Source organism: Mastigoproctus giganteus, chromosome 11, assembly GCF_048544385.1.
Source record: "Mastigoproctus giganteus isolate SK-2022 chromosome 11, ASM4854438v1, whole genome shotgun sequence".
NCBI classification, from domain to species: domain Eukaryota; kingdom Metazoa; phylum Arthropoda; class Arachnida; order Uropygi; family Thelyphonidae; genus Mastigoproctus; species Mastigoproctus giganteus.
In genome coordinates this window covers 57,350,347-57,371,224 of record NC_143585.1, presented here as the reverse complement: position 1 = coordinate 57,371,224, position 20,878 = coordinate 57,350,347, and the positions used below count along the sequence as shown (strand labels likewise).

Here is a 20,878-nt window from a genome sequence, read left to right as displayed (position 1 = left end):
ACCAACTAAGAAATATTGTTCAAGTTTTAGGCCTAAATGGATGTCAGATGAACTAATGAGACATATGACAGAGAAGAAAAATGTATGGGATACATATAAATTAACACATGACACAGAATCCTATGATAGATACAAGTTGAGCTGTAACCAAGTTACAAAGGAGGTTAGGCAGGCAAAGGAAGATTACGAGAAATCTTTGTCAAGGGATGCAAACAAAAACAGCAAAGAGTTCTTTACTTATGTAAACTCTAGAAGGAAGGGGATGAATCAGATTGGTCTACTTGATATCGATTAGTCAACTGTTGATGATCGAGCTCAGGTAGCTAACAAACTAAATGAATATTTTGCATCGACATTCACACATGAGAAGTTTTTCAGCGAGGGGAATGCCAGAGGTGTATTCAATTCCTGCAGTAAGCTACAGAATCTTGTAATAACTGAGAGTAAAGTGGAGGAGAAATTGTTGAAGATAAACACAAGAAAGGCACCTGGGGTGGATGGGATCTATCCAGTTAAATTAAAGCACGCAGCAAAGGAAGTAAGCAAACCCTTAGCCATAATTATGAGAGCTTCCTTCGACTCAGGGGAGTTACCCACAGACTGGAGATGTGCAAATGTGACCCCAATTCACAAAGGAATATCAAAGGCTAACACAAGTAATTATAGACCTGTGAGTTTAACTTCTGTTCCAGGAAAATTAATGGAGGCACTGGTTAAAGAAGCACTGCAGGATCATCTAGACAAGACTTCAGTTATAGCTCGGACACAGTATGGTTTTGTTAAGGGGAAGTCTTGCCTGACCAATTTGATTGGATACTATAATGCAGTCACAAAAGAACTGGATGCAGAGAATAACTTTGATATTATCTACTTGGATCTTAGAAAGGCTTTTGATACTGTTGCACTCGGAAGACTGCTGCACAAATTGGAGCATTGTGGAATTGGAGGCAAATTGGTGTTATGGATAGAGGGGTGGTTGAGGTGGAGAAGACAGAGAGTGGCAATCAATGGACACTGCTCATCGTGGTGGAGTCCCTCGGGGTTCACTGTTGGGTCCATTATTGTTTTCGGTATTTATAAATGATAAATATCATCAATATATAAATATTTATAAATATTTATATATTGATGATGGTATATCAAGCTTAATGTCCAAGTTTGCAGACGATACAAAGGTTGGCAGGGTTGTCAAAGACACTATTGACACTATGCTGCTGCAACAAGATCTGGAAAGGTTGAGCAGATGGGCTGAGAGGTGGCAAATTAAGTTTAACATTAACAAATACAAAGGGCACTAGGAAAGTTTTGCAATACAGCTTTGTTTATTTAATTTTTTCAAAGTAATTTCCTCTACATTCAATACACCTCCATCCTCCGAAACCAATCTTTAAACCAGTTCTGCCAAGTTTCACTAGGGAGTAAAGCACACTCGTAGTCCCAAGCCCGTAGAAGGTCCTCATCACTGGAAAACCGCCTCCCTTTTAGCTTCATTTTCACATGCGGGAACAGTGCAAAGTCGCAGGGAGCAAGGTCTGGACTGTAGGGAGGGTGCTCGAGAAGTTTCAGTCCTGTCGTGGTCAAATATTCGGTGCAAGCTTTGGCGCGGTGAGCTGGAGCATTATCGTGATGGAGGTACCAGGTGTTTATTCTTGACTTTGGCCGCAGGTTCTTCATAGATCCAATGACTTTAGGCAGACATTGATCAGTATACCACTTAGCTGTGACTGTCTTCTGTGTGTCCAAAACGACACGTTCCACAATTCCACTCGATTTGAAAAATACAGCTATCATTTTCTTCTTTACAGATCGGGATTTTCTGACAATTACGGGTGTGTCGTCACCATCAAAGACCCAAACTTTGTTTTGAGCCTTGGTCGGCAGATCGTAATAGTACAGCCAAGTCTCGTCACCTGTCACGATGTTGTTCACATACCGAGATTGTCCCTTATCAAACTTTTTTAACATCTCCCGGCACCAAGTCACACGTCGTGTCATCTGCTCTTCAGTCAGTTGATGCGGCACCCAGAGAGAACAAAGTTTCTTCACGTGCAAATGATCTTGCAGAATCGAACGAATTGCTGGTGCATTTAGCCCCAAAGTATCCTCTATCTGTTGGTAGGTCACTCGCCTGTTTTCGTCAAGCATTTTCCTCACAGCAGTAACGTTTTCCTCCGTAACTGACGTTCTTGGCCTTCCCGGCCTCTCAGAATCCTCCAGAGTGAAATTTCCCCTTTGGAATTCTCTATACCACCTGAATATCGTACGATGTGGACAATCATCATCTAGTGCAAGAGTCATTTCTTCTAAGCACTGGTCTATGGTTAAACCACGCACGAAATTATACCGCAAAACTGTCCTTATCTCATTTCGTGACCACGATGCCATCGCAAGTACTTTACACTCTCACTACTAATGAATAACTGAGCCCATCGACTTGGCGCGGCGGCTACTATGCACGTATGAACATGTCTCAACATGCAGCGACAAGCAGCTTCCTGTGATTCATTGTTGCGTCATATTGCAAAACATTCCTAGTACCTTTTGTATAAAGTACTACAAATGGGAAACAGCAATCCCAGAGCAGCGTATCAACTTTGTGGTACTACACTGACAGTGGTTGAGAATGAAAAGGACCTGGGGATAATTGTGTAGGCAAATAAGTTCTCTGATCAGTGCAGACGGGTTGCAAGAGTAGCTCATGGTGTCTTGTCAATGATATACAAGAATTTTACTAGCAGGGATAAGGAGGTGATTATTCCCTTGTATAAGGCAATGGTCAGGCCACACCTTGAGTACTGTATACAGGTCTGGAGGCCTCATTTCAAGAAGGATGTAGAGCTGCTGGAACGAGTACAGAGAAGGGCAACAAGATTAGTGAATGGAACAAAGGGGTACTTTTACGAAGAAAGGCTTAAGTTTTGCAAATTACAGTGTCTGGAGACTAGGCACCGGCGAGGTGATCTGATAGAGGTGTATAAAGCCTTGAATGGTTTGAGTGTGCTCAATGCTGATGGGATTCTGCCTCTTGCTCAGAATAATCACCTGAGAGGCCATAAATTCAAATTGAAGAAAGACAGATGTAGGATAGACATGCAGAAATTTGCCTTTAGCCAGCAGGTAGTTGGTTGGTGGAACAGACTTCCATCCCTTGTCATGGAAGTTGACAGCCTAAATAAATTTAAGGCTCAGCTAGGCAGGTATTTCGAACGAACGAAGGGGGGAAGTGGAAGTGGTTTTTTTTTTTTTTTTTTGGCTTAATCTGCATAAGCTTGCTTTCTTGCATCATATGCCTCTACTAATGCTAATGCTAACATCGTCAACCTACTTTCTCACGACATCCTCAGGTTCCTTGCAGCAACTATAAGCCTATCATTCGCAAAGCATGCTATGACAACTGCTCACAGATCTGGAAAAATAACATGAACAATAAACTTTACCAGGTAAAACAAGGTCCAAAGCTGTGGCTCTCTAGCTTCTGACGAAATACGAGAGGAAGTGGTATAGGGAAGATTCAGAATTTGACACACTCATCATACTCACCTCTTCCTGCTATTGGGTGAAAACCCGCCTCACAGTTCATTCTGTCAGATGCAACTTACAGCCTTCATTTTCAGGTTGATTGTCCCTTACATTCAACCATCCACTCTAACACTTTTGAATCTCTCTCTCTCTCTCTCTGCCTGTGCATATTGAACATCTCTCATGATTTCTATCACTTCATTGGAAATGAAGCAAATATAGAAGAACTTTTGATGTACATAAATTATAATTTAGGTACATAATAATATAATATATTTAAATCATAAAATAATATATTTAAATCATATGCTCCTATAAGGAGCATATGATTTAACATCTATAGTTATATGTTGCCTGTAAATAAATAATGAACAGACACAATATTGCCTCAGTAGCCCTTGTCTCGTTAAGCCCAATATCAACGACCAACGGAGGACGAGAGATATCCAACTTTGATCCAAGAATCATCATCTTTGTTTTTGACAAGCTGATTTTAAGCTTATTGGTAATAATCCAAGTTACCACTGACCAAAATGGTGAGTTCATCCGTGTACGCTGGTATTTTTACATTATCGAAAGATCGGGAGATCACTGCTGCATCACCCTCTAGATACTTATCTTGATACTTGCCTATTAGACTTGACTATTATGGTTCTTTTGGCAAAGTAATTTTAGATTAGTAAGTAAAGGTGATTGAAATACCTAGCCGATCGCGATACTGTAGCATGCTCTCCCACCAAAGGGAGCCGAAAGTGCCCTCGAAAATGGCACTTTCATATTTGTATTCCAAGTTTTCAATGGAAGAGACAAAGTCCACAAGAGCATCTACGCAGGAACATCTGGGACAGAAGCCATATTGACTCCTTGAAATCACATCCTGTTCTACCAATAGATTATTGAATCTAATGGCCATTAGTTGCTCCAGTAGTTTACCTAAATTAGCCAGCTGAGCAATTGGCCTATATGACTAGGAGCTTTTATCCTGCTTATTAACTTAGCAACGGTGACCTTCCAAATTTTCAGAAAACCTTCTTACTTGAAAGCATCTGTTGAATAAGTTTAGAAGAACATCAGGTTTTAATTTCACCACTAAGAATAAAAAATATTTTCCACAAGATCTAGTTCTGTACATTAACTTTTTGAGAGATAGATTGCAATTCATCCAACATAAAAGGTTCAGTGGTAGTTGAGGGTGCATAAGATTCATTATCCAATTGAATTTTAGAATGAAAAAGAGAGTCTAAAGAAGTGGAAAAAGAGCATCTAAGATCGCATTTGCTGAATCATACTAGGTCATTGTTTCCACAGATTCAACTACAATTGAGCCAAAAATATTAGAATTAAAGGTCTTTCCTCTAACAATCTTGTAAAGAAGACCCCAAGAGTTAGCATTTCCAGAGGTATGCACGAAATTCATAAATGTTTCACACTTTCAACACATAGCATTAGATGAGAAATAGGTAAGGTTTCAGAAGCAAGTTTCTGTTCATCAAGGTCCAGAAGAATGCAAGAGTCAAAAGCTTTCCAGTCAATGTTTCTGATGGAAAATCTTATTAATTCTGGTTGTGAGAAAGCGTGTAAAGATGGAATGGCAGAATCAGGGGAAAACACATAATAGATGACTCTATGGTCACTTGTACACAGTCCACATATACAGTCCAGTCAGCAAGCTGCAAACCAAAGTAAGAGTTTGTCAATGTTATGTCTATATTAGATTCTCCTGCGTAACTTGAAAAAGTATGAGGGTGATTTCAATTCTTGTGAATTGAAAAACTGATTAGTGATGAAGTCTTCCAAGAGAAGTCCATGTGAATCTGTAGAAGAGCTGTGCCAAAAGTTTGATTTAGTTTTTACGCCTGATGAGGTCAAAATATTACTATTTAGGCCCAAAGTATTTATCACAGACTCAAGATAAGCAAGAGAGTGATTAAAGTCTTCTGATGGAGGGAAGTTAAGGGAAATTAAGTAAAAATTCATTAAGGAGTGTGTAACAAGAATGCAAATGGAGAACTGAATGCATAATCCATGAAGAATGGTGACATCTAAAGAATCATTAAAAATTAACATGCAAGTTTTTTTTTTTAGAAATGAATAAGAAAAGGAAAAGAACTTGTAAATTCAATGAAGCATTAGCTTCTGAGTTTACTTATTTGAAAAAAATCAAAAAATGAAGATGTTTTTATTTGTAATAAATGTAATGGAACTTTTTCGATTTTACATGGAGGAAGAAATGACATAACGAAATGTCTATCAACAGAAAAACATAAGTCATTACAAAACAAAGCTTGTTTAAAATTGGATGATTATTTATGTAAAAAAAAAACATTTGGGCAAAAAGAATTTCAGTTAGCCCTATCTGAAGGAGTTTTTTTATTTTCATACGATTAATCACAATCACAGCTTCAGATCAATGGATTGTACATCGAAAATTATTCAACAGTTATTCGAAACCAAATTGTCTTGTGCTAGAACAAAAACAGAGGTGATTGTATGCAATGTCTTATCCCCCCCCATGCTTTTGCCAAATTAAAAGAAGAACTTGATACTGTGAGCTTTATATCGATTTATTCTAACACATCGAATCACAAAGACTTGAAGTTATTTCCAACACTTATTTGTTACTTTTCACCGTATTATAACGCATCGAATCACAAAGACCTGAAGTTATTTCGAACACTTATATTTGTTACTTTTTACCAAATGATAGTATAAAAATTTAAATCATTGATTTAGCATCACTCCCAGGTGAAACTTCTAAAATTATATTTCAAAATTTAAATGTTTTAGAATCAAATAATATAAAAGAAAAAGTCAATGCTTATTATGCAGATAATGCAAATTCTAATTACAGAGGAGAAAATAAGAAAGGGATTAATAATGTTTTTCAAAATTAAATGATAATTTAAATATTTAAATCAAAAAATCATTGGTGTTGGCTGTGAAGCACATATAATACATAACTCAATTCAAACTGCTGCAGATTTACTACCGATATACATTGAACAAATTATCATTAAAATATATTCCTATTTTTACATAAAACTTTTTATACCTTTAAAATCTTATTTTGAAAGCTAAGAAAAAATTCCCAAGGATAATTCAATCAATTTTTGAAAACGATCAAGCTGAGTTACGGTTACATTTCCTTCATATCTGTTTCAGACAGCAATAAAAGACATTGAATGTGATAAAGTGACAGCATCAAAGTGCTCAATGAGATCAACAATTTAAAATTTAAGTGCAAAAAACGGCTCGAAAATGATTTCATACCTATCGCTATTTGCAAATAAATTAAAAAAAATTTGATAGAAAATTGAAATGGAGTGGTTTATTAGGCACGTATGTAATTTTTATACATTAGATAGTATGAATCAGAGCTGTAATACTCAATATGTTCTACGTTGATAATAATATCAGTAAATTAATAAGAGGAGTTTACCTCAATATAGTACGTGGAACACTTCCGTATGATACCCTCCAGAAATTAAAACGGAAAAAACGAAAAAATCGACAACTTACCGGTACATTAAAGTAAAATATAAATAATTAAATAATTAAAGTAAAATATAAATAATTAAATAATCAATTTAACACAATTCAAAATCAATTCAAAACAATTAAAATTCAAATTAACGCAATTAAAAGAATCTAACGAAAATATTCAAAACGATTTTCCTTCCTGAAGCTGACAATGCTTTTCGACCGACTGTCGTGATCACAGGAATGAAAATTACCGAATCAGGCTAAACCTGCAACTTAAATAGTGATTATATGTCTTCGCGCATGCGCCTAAAGGTCCACGCATCGGAGATCAAATATGGCCGCCGAACATTAACGAGAATTCTCGTGTAATTTAATTTCAACGGTTTCTGCAATTAATAGTCGCGTATAATTACGTTGAACGTTAAGTATTTTGGCCTCGTTAAATAAAAAAGTATGTTTTTCGTTTATGGCATGAAACGCTAATTCTGACGCTGCTGAACGAGAAGCACGAACTGAGGCTTCGTGTTGATTTACACGAATATTAAGAGAAAACCGCGTCGAACCCTGGTAAGACGAGTCGCAATCACCGCAAGAAATGTTGTATACTAGATCATTAATTTGTGTTGCGAATGCGGAAAGAACCGAGCGATTGTTCAGTATAGTGTGTAACTTCCGTATAGGCCTAGCTATAATTTTAAATTCGGTATCTTTAAAGAATCTGTTAAGTTGTTTGTGCCACTGTTCAACATATGGGACAGAAATAAAGTATTTTTTGATATTACTATTGTTGATTGGTGTAATATTTTTTATCCTATCCTTAGCTTGTACCCTAATTCGATTTATTGTATTAATGGGATAACCCCTGTTCAAGAATCTGCTAGTTAATATTTGTATTTCTGAGTCCAAAGCAGAATCCGTCGTTGAATATTTATAGGCATTTAGAAATTGATTAAAGATAATCGATCTTTTGTAGGTGAACGGGTGGTAGCTATTATAATGAAGAAGCATACCGGTGTTTGTGGGTTTTCGATAGATGCTAAATTGTATTTTGTAAATTGCTTAGATGATCTAGAACAACAGACTTGGCATTTTAACAATATTCTACAATTTGAATGGATTTCTCTTTAATCAACAATGCAATGGAATTCTATACAATCATCATTAGTTTACGTCATAGAATATTTTCCTGATTTCGTCGTCTTCGAAAATGACTTATTCGATAAAGTGTTGTATTTGAAGCAGTTTGTTCAGGACAAAATAATCAACTGGGAAAACAATAATTTCCACTTAACAATTTTTTATTATTTTTTTTTTCACATTACTTTTTCACATTTTAAATCTAACAATATTTCTTTTAAAAATATTTTAAATATTGTGGAATATGGAATGTGCATTCCCAGTACAAATGTGGCAGCAGAGAGAGTTTTTATTTTTTTTTTCACAAATAAATAAATTATGGACAACTGACAAAATCCAAATGAGCATAAACAGTAAAAGCAATATTAAATGTGAAAATTAATTTAGCCAATTCCTGAAGAATTTTATAACATATCCAATAATACAATTTTTTTGAAGAAAATTCAAATTCATGTCAGTGAAAAGTACAACTGAAAATATGATAGTTATTGGTGGTGTTTAATTTTATTACTTTAATAATTGTTATGATTTTATGCAACAGTATTAATAAACAGTATAAAAGGTACATTTATTTTTTAAGTTTAAATTGTCATGCTTTAACATATAAAATACCTAGCCACTTTAGACTAGTTTAGAAGTAATACAGCACTCATTCAGTGCTTTGAGTGCAGTCAGACTGCACTCAGAGCACTGAATGAAACCATCAGTAAACCAAATAGCTGTGCCATTGGTTCTAAGAATGGTTTTATTGTTCCAGTCAGTGTGACTAAAAAAGTGTACACTGAAAAGTTTACCAAAATGGTACCAAGGGACCGTTTTGTCTGAACCCATTTAAATGGCAGGATTAGAAGCGAGATGCCTTTGTAACAACATTGTGACTGCACTTGCAAGTTGTAGACTTCCACTGATTATTCAGGCATAGCCTGTATGCTCCCATAACCACATAACTACTTCTACTGATTCATTTCACTAAAGCAGTAGAAGCTGTGTGAGTTGATCTCACAGCTCCTGTTATGCTGATACAGGCCAGCCTCTATAATTTGCGGAGTTAAAGCTGGCCCGTTTCAGTCCATCCAAATGGCTATCTACGACCAGGTACCACAATAATGGGGATTGGACCCCCCCCCCCCAGAAAACCCCAGCTAGTGGAAACCAGATGGGTGTCCCCAAACAGGCTGGCTGAAACTGTCTGGACAGACAGACAGCAGTGAGTACTACTTTTGATCCCCCGCTTGTGTACAGCCTGATTAAAGTAGTGAAGGATGCTCTATCGAAAGTGCATTCAATATCAAGAAAAGTAGCAATGCCAACCTCTTTGAATTCAATTGCTTTTTTCAAGGCATAAAATAATGCCAGGAAAGCAGTGTCTAGATTTGCTTGTTGATAGCAAATTGTACATTCGAGAGAGAGAGAGAGAGAGAGAGAGAGAGAGAGACAGAAAGGATAACCACTGCCTTACGTATATATGTCTGTCAATCAGTTTTTCCAATGTTTTTAAGAGAAAGGGTAGCAGGCTGATCAGTCTGTATGCATTAGCCTCGTGATATGGCTTGTCTTGAAGCACTTGGGTCATGCCCAAGAGCAAGACAGGCTCTGTAGATTCTGCAGAAAATTGGAAGAAGTAAATTTAAAGCTTCCTGAAGGTGTATAGGAAAAATTTCGTTTATAACTGGTGACTTATATGGCTTAAAGGAATTACTAGCCCATTTAATCTTTCATAAGTGACCACCTTAGGGGCCACTATCCAATCCTTCCTCTTGACTAGGCCACAGAAGAGATAGGTAGTAAATAGGTGATTCAATGATTTTAGAATCTGGAATGTGTACTGCTGACATTTCTTTTAGTGTCTCTTTACCATATTCAGTATAGCATTCATTACCTACTTTTGTAGTATCCAGATGATTGTATTTGCTGGTTACATTAGCTGTTCTTTCACAAAAGTACCTCTATGAGGCCCTTATTGCTTGTATTTGGTGAGGGCAGCTTTATACTGTGACAATCACTAAGTTTTTGCCACGATTAAAGAGTTTCCAAGATTGTGATTTAAGACTGCTAAGCTCATTATTCCACCAAGGATATTAGAACAATTGTGGTGGTAGGATGGAAGGATGGCACGTTGTAACTGGCTAGCAGCCGGCTTGATATCCATCACTGAGGAAAACTTAGAGAAGTTACCTCTGAATAGAATCTCTAAGTCTTTTTTTTACCTGTCCCAGTTTGTCCTCTTAGGATTCCTGAACTCCTTTTGCTCTCTTACTGGAGAGCCCGAAATAGAGAAATGGATATCTGTGATATGATAATGAAGGTTTGGTGACTTCAGTTCTGTTAGAACTGAAGTCACCAAACCTTCAATGTAAACCTTTAATGTGACTTCAGTTCTGTTAGAAGCAACAAAAGTGGGTTCATTGCCGTGGTTCAGAGTATTTAGTTTCATAAAAGCTAGATATTACATTAGATTATTGCCTCTTTGCTGATTGTTTGGGGCACCTCCGTAGCCAGGTGGGCAGGAGCAGCAGTGCGTAGCACACGCTTCTTGATTAGACCAGGGTTCGAGCCCGTGACCACCAAATACGGAGGATGCGGAAAGGTCAGGGAATGACCACCGCATATCCCTGGAGCAATATGGCCTTAGTTGCGAATGATCCAAAAAACAAAACAAACAAACTTTGCTGATTGCAGTTACTAGTGCTCCATACAGAGTGATGTGCATTAGCATCAGAGCAAATAAGTTTTTCACCCTGTAATTTGGAGTGATTAACTAAATTTATGACCTCTTGCAGGGGTGGACTACTCAGATCGTCATGGAGAAAATAGGATGAGGCAAATAAAAGTTCTCTCACATCACTCCCCATTGACAGAAAGAGTTGCACCGTAACAGGTCTCTGGATTGAAATTCTGGCAGGGTTAGAGCATGCAATCTGTTATGCACTAAAATACAGGCTCTTGTCGTATCACTAGATTGATCATAAAGTTTACCAGCATTATATAAACCCATAGGTCCAGGGTTCGTGTATCATTGCCAGATTTCTATTCTCCATAACCAGGCTATGGCAGAGAACAGCTGCAGTAATGGAGATTGATCTGCAAAACGTTAAGCTCCATGGTGGGGCTAGGCAAAAAGATAAGACTGACAGTTGCTGTGCTCTTTTTACCTAGAAAGAGAAGAGTAACCAGGAGTGTTCTCCTCAAAGGCACCTCAGCTGAACTGGTCAGCTCTATCTCCATTGCAGCATTGCTCTCATCAGCAGTTGGGTCTGACAGAGAGCCAGGATCAGCTGCCAAAGTAATAAGGGAGTGATCAGAGGAAGATTTGACTTCCTCCATTGAGGTGTTAGTAATGCTGATTTGTTTGTTGACCTCCTTGTCAGTGTCACATCCGGGTTGGGGCATTGTTTTGTCCAGGTCTTGAAGGATCTTAAAGATCCCTTCATCTACACCAGTATAGGCAGAGAATCTGACTTCCTTATAAATAGTAGCAGATGCGCAGTCCACATGAAAAATCCACCTGACTGTATGGGGATCAAAGGTCATCAATTTTGTTGATGACCCTCCATCAGTCAGTGTTAAGCTGATTATTATAGGCTTGTTAAGAGGAAATTAGGGTCTTTAGTCCAGATGCCCCTGGTCTTGAAGGCAACATTGACAGGTTTCAGAAGGTTACTGGCTTTGGCCACCTTCAGGCTCGTATCCTCGAGAATACTGTCATTTTAGTCATAATTTGTTTTGAACCAAGTACCATTGCCACACAAAATTGCACCACCAGTGAATTGATAATTTTTTATAAGCAGCAGAGATCCTCCCTGAGGGGTGCTATCTGCACACTTCAATATCTCACACTGGACAGTGCCTTATTGTACATAAGTAATTTTCTCAGGAGGGAAATTTTCCTTGACATTTTTATTAGGCCAACCCCCTCACTGTAAGGTCTAGAACAGCTGTCTCTAGACCTTAGCTGGTATTGGCTTAACAGTAGGTGAGGGAGTAAATCCTTCTGTGTTAGTTCTTTTATAGTGTCAGAACTGGTCAGGGTTGAGCCAGTGCCATATTTTAGCTGGCCTTTTTTGTCTCTCCTTCTGAAGCTTTCAACATGAATTACAAGTAGCTGTTTTGGAAAGACCAGATGTATATGTTCTGTTGGTGTCAGACTCTTGGGGCCACCTTGGTCTAGACTATCCAGCAGAAGTGGCCTTAGCAGCTTTGGGATTACACTCAGAACTACTGAGTTCCCCATTGCTGCTCATATGAAGTGAGTGGGGTAATTCCTGAAGGAGAGCCTAACTTTGTTCTAGGCAGGGACTTGCAGAGACTCTACTCCTTTTTGTTTAATTTTAATTTTAGACATAATAAACCTACAGTAATGGAGGAAAATATAGGGCCACCACCTGATAATGCTCCATCCTGAGTGGAAGGCTAAATTGCAACAGGGTGTTGCTTGGTGCCCTGAGGGAAAAAAGATATATCCCTCCCCCCCGCTTCCCTGGTACCATTCAGCCATTGGTACAATACCTTACATCATGACTTAGGGAAGAAGTAGAGCCTTGTTAGATTTGAACCACAGTCCTAACTGGGGACTTGGGATTACCTTATACTCCCTCCTCACCACGTAGAGCTGTGGTTGCTGTTTTGGAAAAGGGTAGGCATTACATTGATTGCATGCAAATTTTTTAAGAATTGAAAATTCTTGTTGTTTGTTGAGCAGAATTATGCAATTTTGATCCTTAAAGGGGGGGTGGGGGTATACTATTACGTTAAAAAATTCTGTGTGAGCAGAAACAGTGAATGCAGACAAATTAGTAAATGATTTCATTATCTATAATAAAAATGTAATTGCCAAAATTAAATGAATAAATGGCTTTGTTTTCTAAACAAAGCCATTTATATTCATTTTTACTAGAAGTTATGTATTAATTAGAAATTGCATTATATATTAAAAGTTAATAAATTGAAACATGTACAATGATAGTCAATAAAAATGCTCCAAATAAGCAAAACCTGTTAGCATTAGCATTATTAGAGGCATTTGATGCAAGAAAGCAAGCTTATGCAGCATCAGCCAAAAAAAAAAAAAAAAAAAACCCCCCACTTCCACTTCACCCCTCTGTTCGTTCAAAATACCTGTCCAGCTGAGACTTAAACCTATTTAGGCTATCAACCTCCACCACAAGGGATGGCGGTCTGTTCCACCAACCAACCACCCGCTGGCTAAAGGCAAATTTCCGCACGTCTATCCTACATCTGTCTTTCCTCAATTTGAATTTATGCCCTCTCAGGTGATTTTTCTGAGCTAGAGGAAGAATCCCATCAGCATTGAGCACACTCAAACCATTCAAGGCTTTATACACCTCTATCAGATCACCTCGCCGGTGCCTAGTCTCCAGACACTGTAATTTGCAAAACTTAAGCCTTTCTTCGTAAAAGTACCCCTTTGTTCCATTCACTAATCTTGTTACCCTTCTCTGTACTCGTTCCAGCAGCTCTACATCCTTCTTGAAATGAGGCCTCCAGACCTGTATACAGTACTCTAGGTGTGGCCTGACCATTGCCTTATACAATGGAATAATCACCTCCTTATCCCTGCTGGAAAAATTCCTGTATATCATTGACAATACTCCATGAGCTACTCTTGCAGCCCGTCTGCACTGCTCAGAGAACTTCATATCTGCCTGCACAATCACCCCCAAGTCCCTTTCATTCTCTACCACTGTCAGTGTAGTACCACAGAGTTGATACGTTGCTCTGGGGTTGCTGTTTCCCATGTGTAGTACTTTACATTTGTCAATGTTAAACTTCATTTGCCACCTCTCAGCCCATCTGCTCAACCTTTCCAGATCCTGTTGCAGCAGCATAGTGTCAGTAGTGTCCTTGACAACCCTGCCAACCTTTGTATCATCTGCAAACTTGGACATTAAGCTTGATATACCATCATCAATATCATTTATAAATACAGAAAACAATAATGGACCCAACACTGAGCCCTGAGGGACTCCACTAATAACATTAGTCCACGATGAGCAGTGTCCATTGATTACCACTCTCTGTCTTCTCCCACTCAACCACCCCTTTATCCATAGCAGCAATTTGCCTCCAATGTCACACTGCTCCAATTTGTGTAGCAGTCTTCCATGTGCAACAGTATCAAAAGCCTTTCTAAGATCCAAGTATATAATATCAAAGTTATTCCCTGCATCCAGTTCTTTTGTGACTGCATCATAGTATCCAATCAAGTTGGTCAGGCAAGACTTCCCCTTAACAAAACCATGCTGTGTCTGAGCTATAACTGAAGTCTTGTCTAAATGATCCTGCAGTGCTTCTTTAACCAGTGCCTCCATTAATTTTCCTGGAACAGAAGTTAAGCTCACAGGTCTATAATTACTTGTGTCAGCCTTTGATCCTCCTTTGTGAATTGGGGTCACATTTGCACATTTCCAGTCTATGGGTACCTCCCCTGAGTCCAAGGAAGCTCTCATAATTATGGCTAAGGGTTTGCTTACTTCCTTTGCTGCCTCCTTTAATATAACTGGATAGATCCCATCCACCCTGTTACAGTGAATTTAATTTTTTTGAAGTACTGAAACTAGCTACTGACCTTTGCAAAGCAAACATCTCTCTAGAGAGGACACCTCGTTATATAAAATACACTATTATACACTTGTACTTTGTTTTATATTATACTGTGTTTTAAATTATACGCTGTATAATATAAAACACAGTTGAAGTTATAATATGAAGGTGATCTGATTTGATTCCTACTGGTATTAGCATTAGCCAATATAGTCCATGGAAACCACAGGCCTTTGCTGCACCAGTCAAAAAAAAAAGTAGCTAAGAAAACACAAATATGTGCTTCCCTCCTCATGTAGGTAACTATCCAATTGATCCTTGAATTTCATCAAACTCTCAGCCTCAACTACCTGCGAAGACAACTTATGCCAGTAATCAACATCTTGGTGTTTTTTTTATTTTTTTACCAATATGTTTATAATAACCATTATCATATTATAGGTGGTGAATAATGAGATGAATTCATCCATAACTGAATCAGAGTGAGTCATATCTAAATGAATTATCATGTTTCTCATATTCAGCTTGAGCTTAATTCTGGTGTGCAAAGAGAATTTTGAACAGTTTCAAAATGAAAAAAAAAAAAAAAAAAAAAAAAAAAAAAGAGAAAGCTTTCTTTAAAGGAGTTTTTGAAGAAATATTTCTTTAAAGAGTTTTTTTACTGGTCAGGAGCACAACTGATTGAAAATCCAGAACCCTCAACCAATAAGAAATCCCTCTTTATCCTTGATTAACATATGTGGATCACCTTGTGCATGTATGTTACCCCAGTTGTGCTGATGTGTTGAATGAAATAAAAGTTTAAAACTTTTTTGTTTTCATGGTGGTCATATTGAGCATAAAAAAATGTCATTTATAAGAAAAGTGGCAAACTGAACTTGGGTGAATATGCAATCTTCATATTGATTGTCTTTCTGTAAAATGGCCTGTATATAAGAAAAAAGACAAGCCCTGCTTATGTTGTTTTTTTTCTTCTTTTTTTTATTTATTTATTTTTTACCTTTATCTTTCTGTATCATTCTTTAGAGTTCGCAATCTTGTCAAAGGAGCACTAGAGATGTTACAACAACCAAAAGGTGAAGAAAGGGATAAAAACCTTGCAAACAAGATTTTAGTATTGTCTAGTAAGTAATATATAAAAAAAAACAACAACAACAAAAAAAAACGTTAGTTTTACAAGCTTATTATTGTGAATAAACCATTAATGTATTTCCTTGTTACACTTTTTAGATATTCTGAGACTTTTGATAGTTTTTATACAGTGCATGATCTAATGAAAAATAAAGGTTATTCAAGGGCCAAACTGTTGTCTTATAGTGGTAACATGTTGAAGATTTTGTGAGTCCTGTCTGAAATTTCATACCACAGTAATTATGTACTTTGGAAATGAATTTTTATAATAAATTTTCTGCAAATATCAGAAACAGTACTTTAAAAAAAAAATGCTGTTATTTATAAAAAAAAAAAAAAAATTGCAGTAAGAATTAATCATCATTTGAAAGCACTTAATCTCCACAGAAGTAGTTCTAAAGAATCTTCATTGTTGGCATGGTTTCAAATACATATAAATTCTTAACATCTGAATGTTGAGAAATGGAATATGTCAGTTGTTAAAAACATGCCTAAAACAATGAAAAAATTCTCAGTACAGAAAGTCATTCATCAGTAATTGTTAAACAAGTTTGTCTTTTAATTAAATAATTAGAATAATATAATTTTATTTTATTTTTTATATTTCTGCTGTTTTTGAAATACAAATGTTCACAATACTCTTTTTCGTTTCTTCTTTCTTGAGGACCAGCAGAAATTAAATTGCAAACTAGCACCATACTGTAGACTGGTCATTGAGACTATGGCTCTAGCACATACATATGTATGTGCTAGAGCCATAGCCTCAATGACCAGGCCTTACAATGATTCTGCAAACTCACACTAAAAGTAAGCATATCAAAGTTTTTCTAATTCAGGGTGGCTAACCTGTTTTTTGGATAGAGGCCAAAACAAATAAAATACTAAAGGTTGTGGACACATGTCTCTGCAACCAGGTTATGGACCACAAAACTCCTTACCACTAATTATACATTTTTAAAAATAGAATTAAATTTTTGTTATCTTCATTTGTATTAATCATTTTTTTTTTTTTTTTTTTTTTTTTTTTTACATTTAATAACGAAATATGAAAATCCACCAATTATTACATAATACTAGTGAATATTACTGCACTATTATTATTATTATAATATGGTTATAATAATATTGTTAAATTCTGTGGAAGATAAAGCATGAACAATGTCATTAAATTTCACAAAAAATCGAATATCACTAAAAGTGATGTTTTCAAAAGTCAGTGCAAAATTATATAAACCTACATGGCCACGAGCCACACTATGGAAAGGAATGGGCATGGGTCGGTGGTGATGGTGATGTGGGGGTATTCAGAAAAATTTTATCGGTGATAACTGCTCCTAGGAGTTGGTGAGATGTGTAATGGATACATTTCCGGAAATTTCCATATTCTTCATGTATTTGCTATGGTAGGGATGAGGACCATGTCAAAAACATGGTCCTCAAAAATTTTGAAAGCAAAGGCACTTAAATTTCGTAAACTGCTTGATGGAGATGATGACAACACATTTAAAGCTCCCGAAGGATAATATCACCAAATGCGATTTTGCATTAGTAAATTTTATTTTACTGTTGGATCACTGCCCAGCTCATCCTTCGGCTGATATCCTGAAATCGAAAGTTGGCAATATCAGAGTCACATTTCTGCCAGGGAACACAATTGTACTAATTCATCCCATGGTAATAGGGCATTATACAAGCCTTCAAAGCCTACTATCATGGTGAGCTGCTTGCTGGTGTTGTGAACTCAGACATTCAAATTCTAGAATTTCTGAAAACATTAACACTGAAAGACTTTGCATACAATATTGGATTAGTGTGAAAGAAAGTAAGATCAACAGCAATTAAAAAGCTGCTGATAAAATGCTTTGGAAAAGACGAGCTCACTAATAATGGTGAGCTGCTTTGAACCTTGAATTAACAGCATTTTCAGAACAAGAAGCAGAGACTGCTTATAATGTATTTGGCGGCAGTCTTGGATTAAAATTATTTGGATTTACCATTGTTGTTATTAGTTATGTTGTTACTTTTCATTTGCAGAAATGATAGCAGCAGCCATGCGACATTGTCAGTGTTACTGATAATTGATTTTTGATAACAAATGGGAAAATCACAAAATTAGGCACCTAAATATCCATTCCTGTATCATTTATGCCCTTTATATTAATTCCTTATAATGAATTTATTATTCACATTTGTGTTTTATTTTTTACTTAAACTTCCCTTTCAAGAAATTGCCGCTTTCCACCCCAGAATTTTCTTTTTTAAATAATTCTTTTAAATATTATTTGTTTTGTCATTATTTGCAATAGTAGATACAACACATAACTGTCTTTCTATAACAGTTTTGACATAGCTAAACACATATATCAGAAAGCAACCATCACATACAGCCATTGAATTTGTTTGTTTTTTCCTTAAAAAAAATGGCTTATCTTAATTTCAGAAGTACACCGATAATGTTTGTGGACTAGACCAAGAAACAACTTTCCCATTAAGAAAAAGGTAGTTGATTAGGCAAAACTTTAAATTTAGAAATTGTAAAATCTAAATAGTAATATGTAGTCCAATTTAATCATCAAATTCAAAAATTTCAGACCAAACATGACAAGGCCCAGACAACAACAAATAGCTTAAACCTAAGGGATAAACGAGATAGATCCCCCCCCCCCCCCCGTGCATTTTAATTGAAACACACTGTATGGTATGACACTTTATAACTATTTAGATATTTTAATGTTAATTGTTTATATGATTTTAGTGTATGGTATTTCTGTCACTATTACATATTTGGATTCTCATCCTGTCATCACAAAATTTGGACAGACATTTAATCTATGTTCTGTATCGGGACTTGATAGCTTTTTCTAGAAAGAATGGACATTTTATACTAGCCAAATAAGAGCTTCTTCTGAAACAGCTGTCAAAATATGGCTTAATTAGCTGACTGGTAATCTGTTTCTAGTCAGCTAAAATAAATAAATGAAGGACCACTTTGTTGGCTTTTGAGGGTTATAACATTCGAATAAAATTTAAACCAACAGTGGTTTTGGCTAATGCAGTTATTTTCTAGAGCAAAATAGTCATAAAACCTTTCATTCAGATCACCAAAAATATATTTTACTTTAGATCTCATATTTTGAATTCAGTTTGTTTTCTATTTTGTTGGTGGGCAGAGATGCAACATCCAAAATGTCTACAAAAATCTCTGCTTAAACACATTATTGAAAAACAAAATTTTAACTACAACCTGCTGTTAATGATTGAATATAAACATTAGTTTTTCACATTGTTTATATAGAGTATAAATAGATGGCAATGTAATAATTATGCCAGCACAGGGAGGAAACAAATTTTTCGTAAGTGGCAACCAACTGTTGACGCCACCATGATATTGGATGTGAAGTGGAATTTTATGATGTCACTATGACCACAACATCAGATTGCAAATGTTTGGTGAACGACATATCCTACCACATGTATGTATATATGGTAAGGCAGCACTTGCAATGACATTTAAACTTTGCTGTTTAATTCTGTGACGACTCTGTCGAAGAGGCCAGAGGTGTGTAAAAGTGGCTTACTTAATAGATGTCAGGTTATGTTGTTTGGCCTCTTTGCTGCCAGAAAGTAGTAAACATCAGGAAAGCTGTTTCCTGATGCCTGTCCATGGCATGAAGAACTGGGTTCTGCTATCACTCTTGACTCAGAAATGAGCAGGTTTGCACCTGCAGAAGATAGTGCCATACGTATGGGTGCAGGTAGTCCTGTACTCCTGGAGGCCCTATTCAGGAGTGCCAGCAAAGAAACATTCTGCTATTAGTAAATTGCTAACAGAGCAGTAAATCCTGTTCTACTAAGACTAGCATTAAAAAAAAAAAAAAAAAGGTAACCTGAATGCACAATGTGGAGATTAGAAAACAAGACTGATGCTAGAAAAAAAAATAATCATCCAATGTATGAGTAAACTAACCTTCATTTATTCAATGTAGCTTCCTCCTGCATGCAACAAGCATGAAGTGACTGGAATAACTGGTGGAAGGCTGTGACTGGTATACTGCTCATGTTTTTGTCACAGCTCTTTGAATGGTGCCAGTGTCATCAAAATAATAGCCTTTCAGCTTTGGTAAAAAAAGAAGTGCTCTACCTGTGGGTGAAGATAATCCTGTACACTTGGAGGCCCAATCCAGGAACACTAGCAAAGAAACACCCTGCTGTTATCAAATATAGGTGGGTGTGACAATATGCAGACTTTTTTGCTAGCCAAAAACTCCTGAACAGTGACTTAAGTGTGTTGTCATGCGAGATGGCCCAACTGCTGTTTTCTCCATGCTGAGGCTGCACATGATGTATTCTCTGCAATAAACATTTCAAAATGTCAAGATAGTAGGCAGCAGTGGCACTCTTAGCCATTGAGCACAAACTCTTTGTGCGACTCTCTTGCTATCATAGAAGGTGATGAGTATGGTTTTGATTTTTAAACTATTTTGGTTTTGGGAGAGTTTGCTAACTTCCACTCTGTGCTTTGTTTTGGTGGGTTGTACTGAAAGCACCACATCTTGTCACCCATAAGGATCAAATTCAGGAAGTTTTATTTGCTTTCAGCGGCCTCAGAGTTCTCTGTAGTATTCAACTCAACCTTGTCATTAATTGTCTGTTAATGAATGTGGAACAAATTGCACACAGACCTTCATTTTCTTCAAATCTTGGGTAATTGTTTGTTGAATGGTTTCCTTATTAATGCACAAATCTTCTAAAATCATTCAATGCATTGTATTGCACATCAGTCATTGATAATGATATTTTGCACCTTTTCAATCAACTCTGGTGCTCAAACTGTTTTTGCTGTGCCCAGATGTTTGTCATCTTCCAATGATTCTCTTCAGTGGGCAAAATGTTCATGCCATTTGAGCATGATGAACTTGCTTCATCATTTAAAACATTTACGTGGCACTTTTGCCCAGTTGAGCACAACTTAAATGGTTGGTCTTTGTTCTGTTGTGCCTCCACAACACAGACACGAGAGAGAGAGAGAGAGAGAGGTGCAGTTCAG

General features: G+C 36.7%; 1 protein-coding gene across 4 annotated transcripts in view; it reads left to right on the top strand.

Moving 5' to 3' along the window:
- Positions 1-20,878, top strand: part of LOC150078026 (sister chromatid cohesion protein PDS5 homolog A-like) — a 797,139-nt gene that overhangs the window by 406,391 nt on the left and 369,870 nt on the right. For 3 of the 4 annotated variants that reach the window (XM_090384327.1, XM_090384326.1, XM_090384328.1), the window contains exon 16: positions 15,727-15,824. In XM_090384327.1, coding sequence (XP_090240453.1) covers positions 15,727-15,824 — 98 coding nt within the window. The remainder of the gene's footprint in view (positions 1-15,726; positions 15,825-20,878) is intronic. The other variant, XM_090384329.1, reaches the window with a different exon arrangement.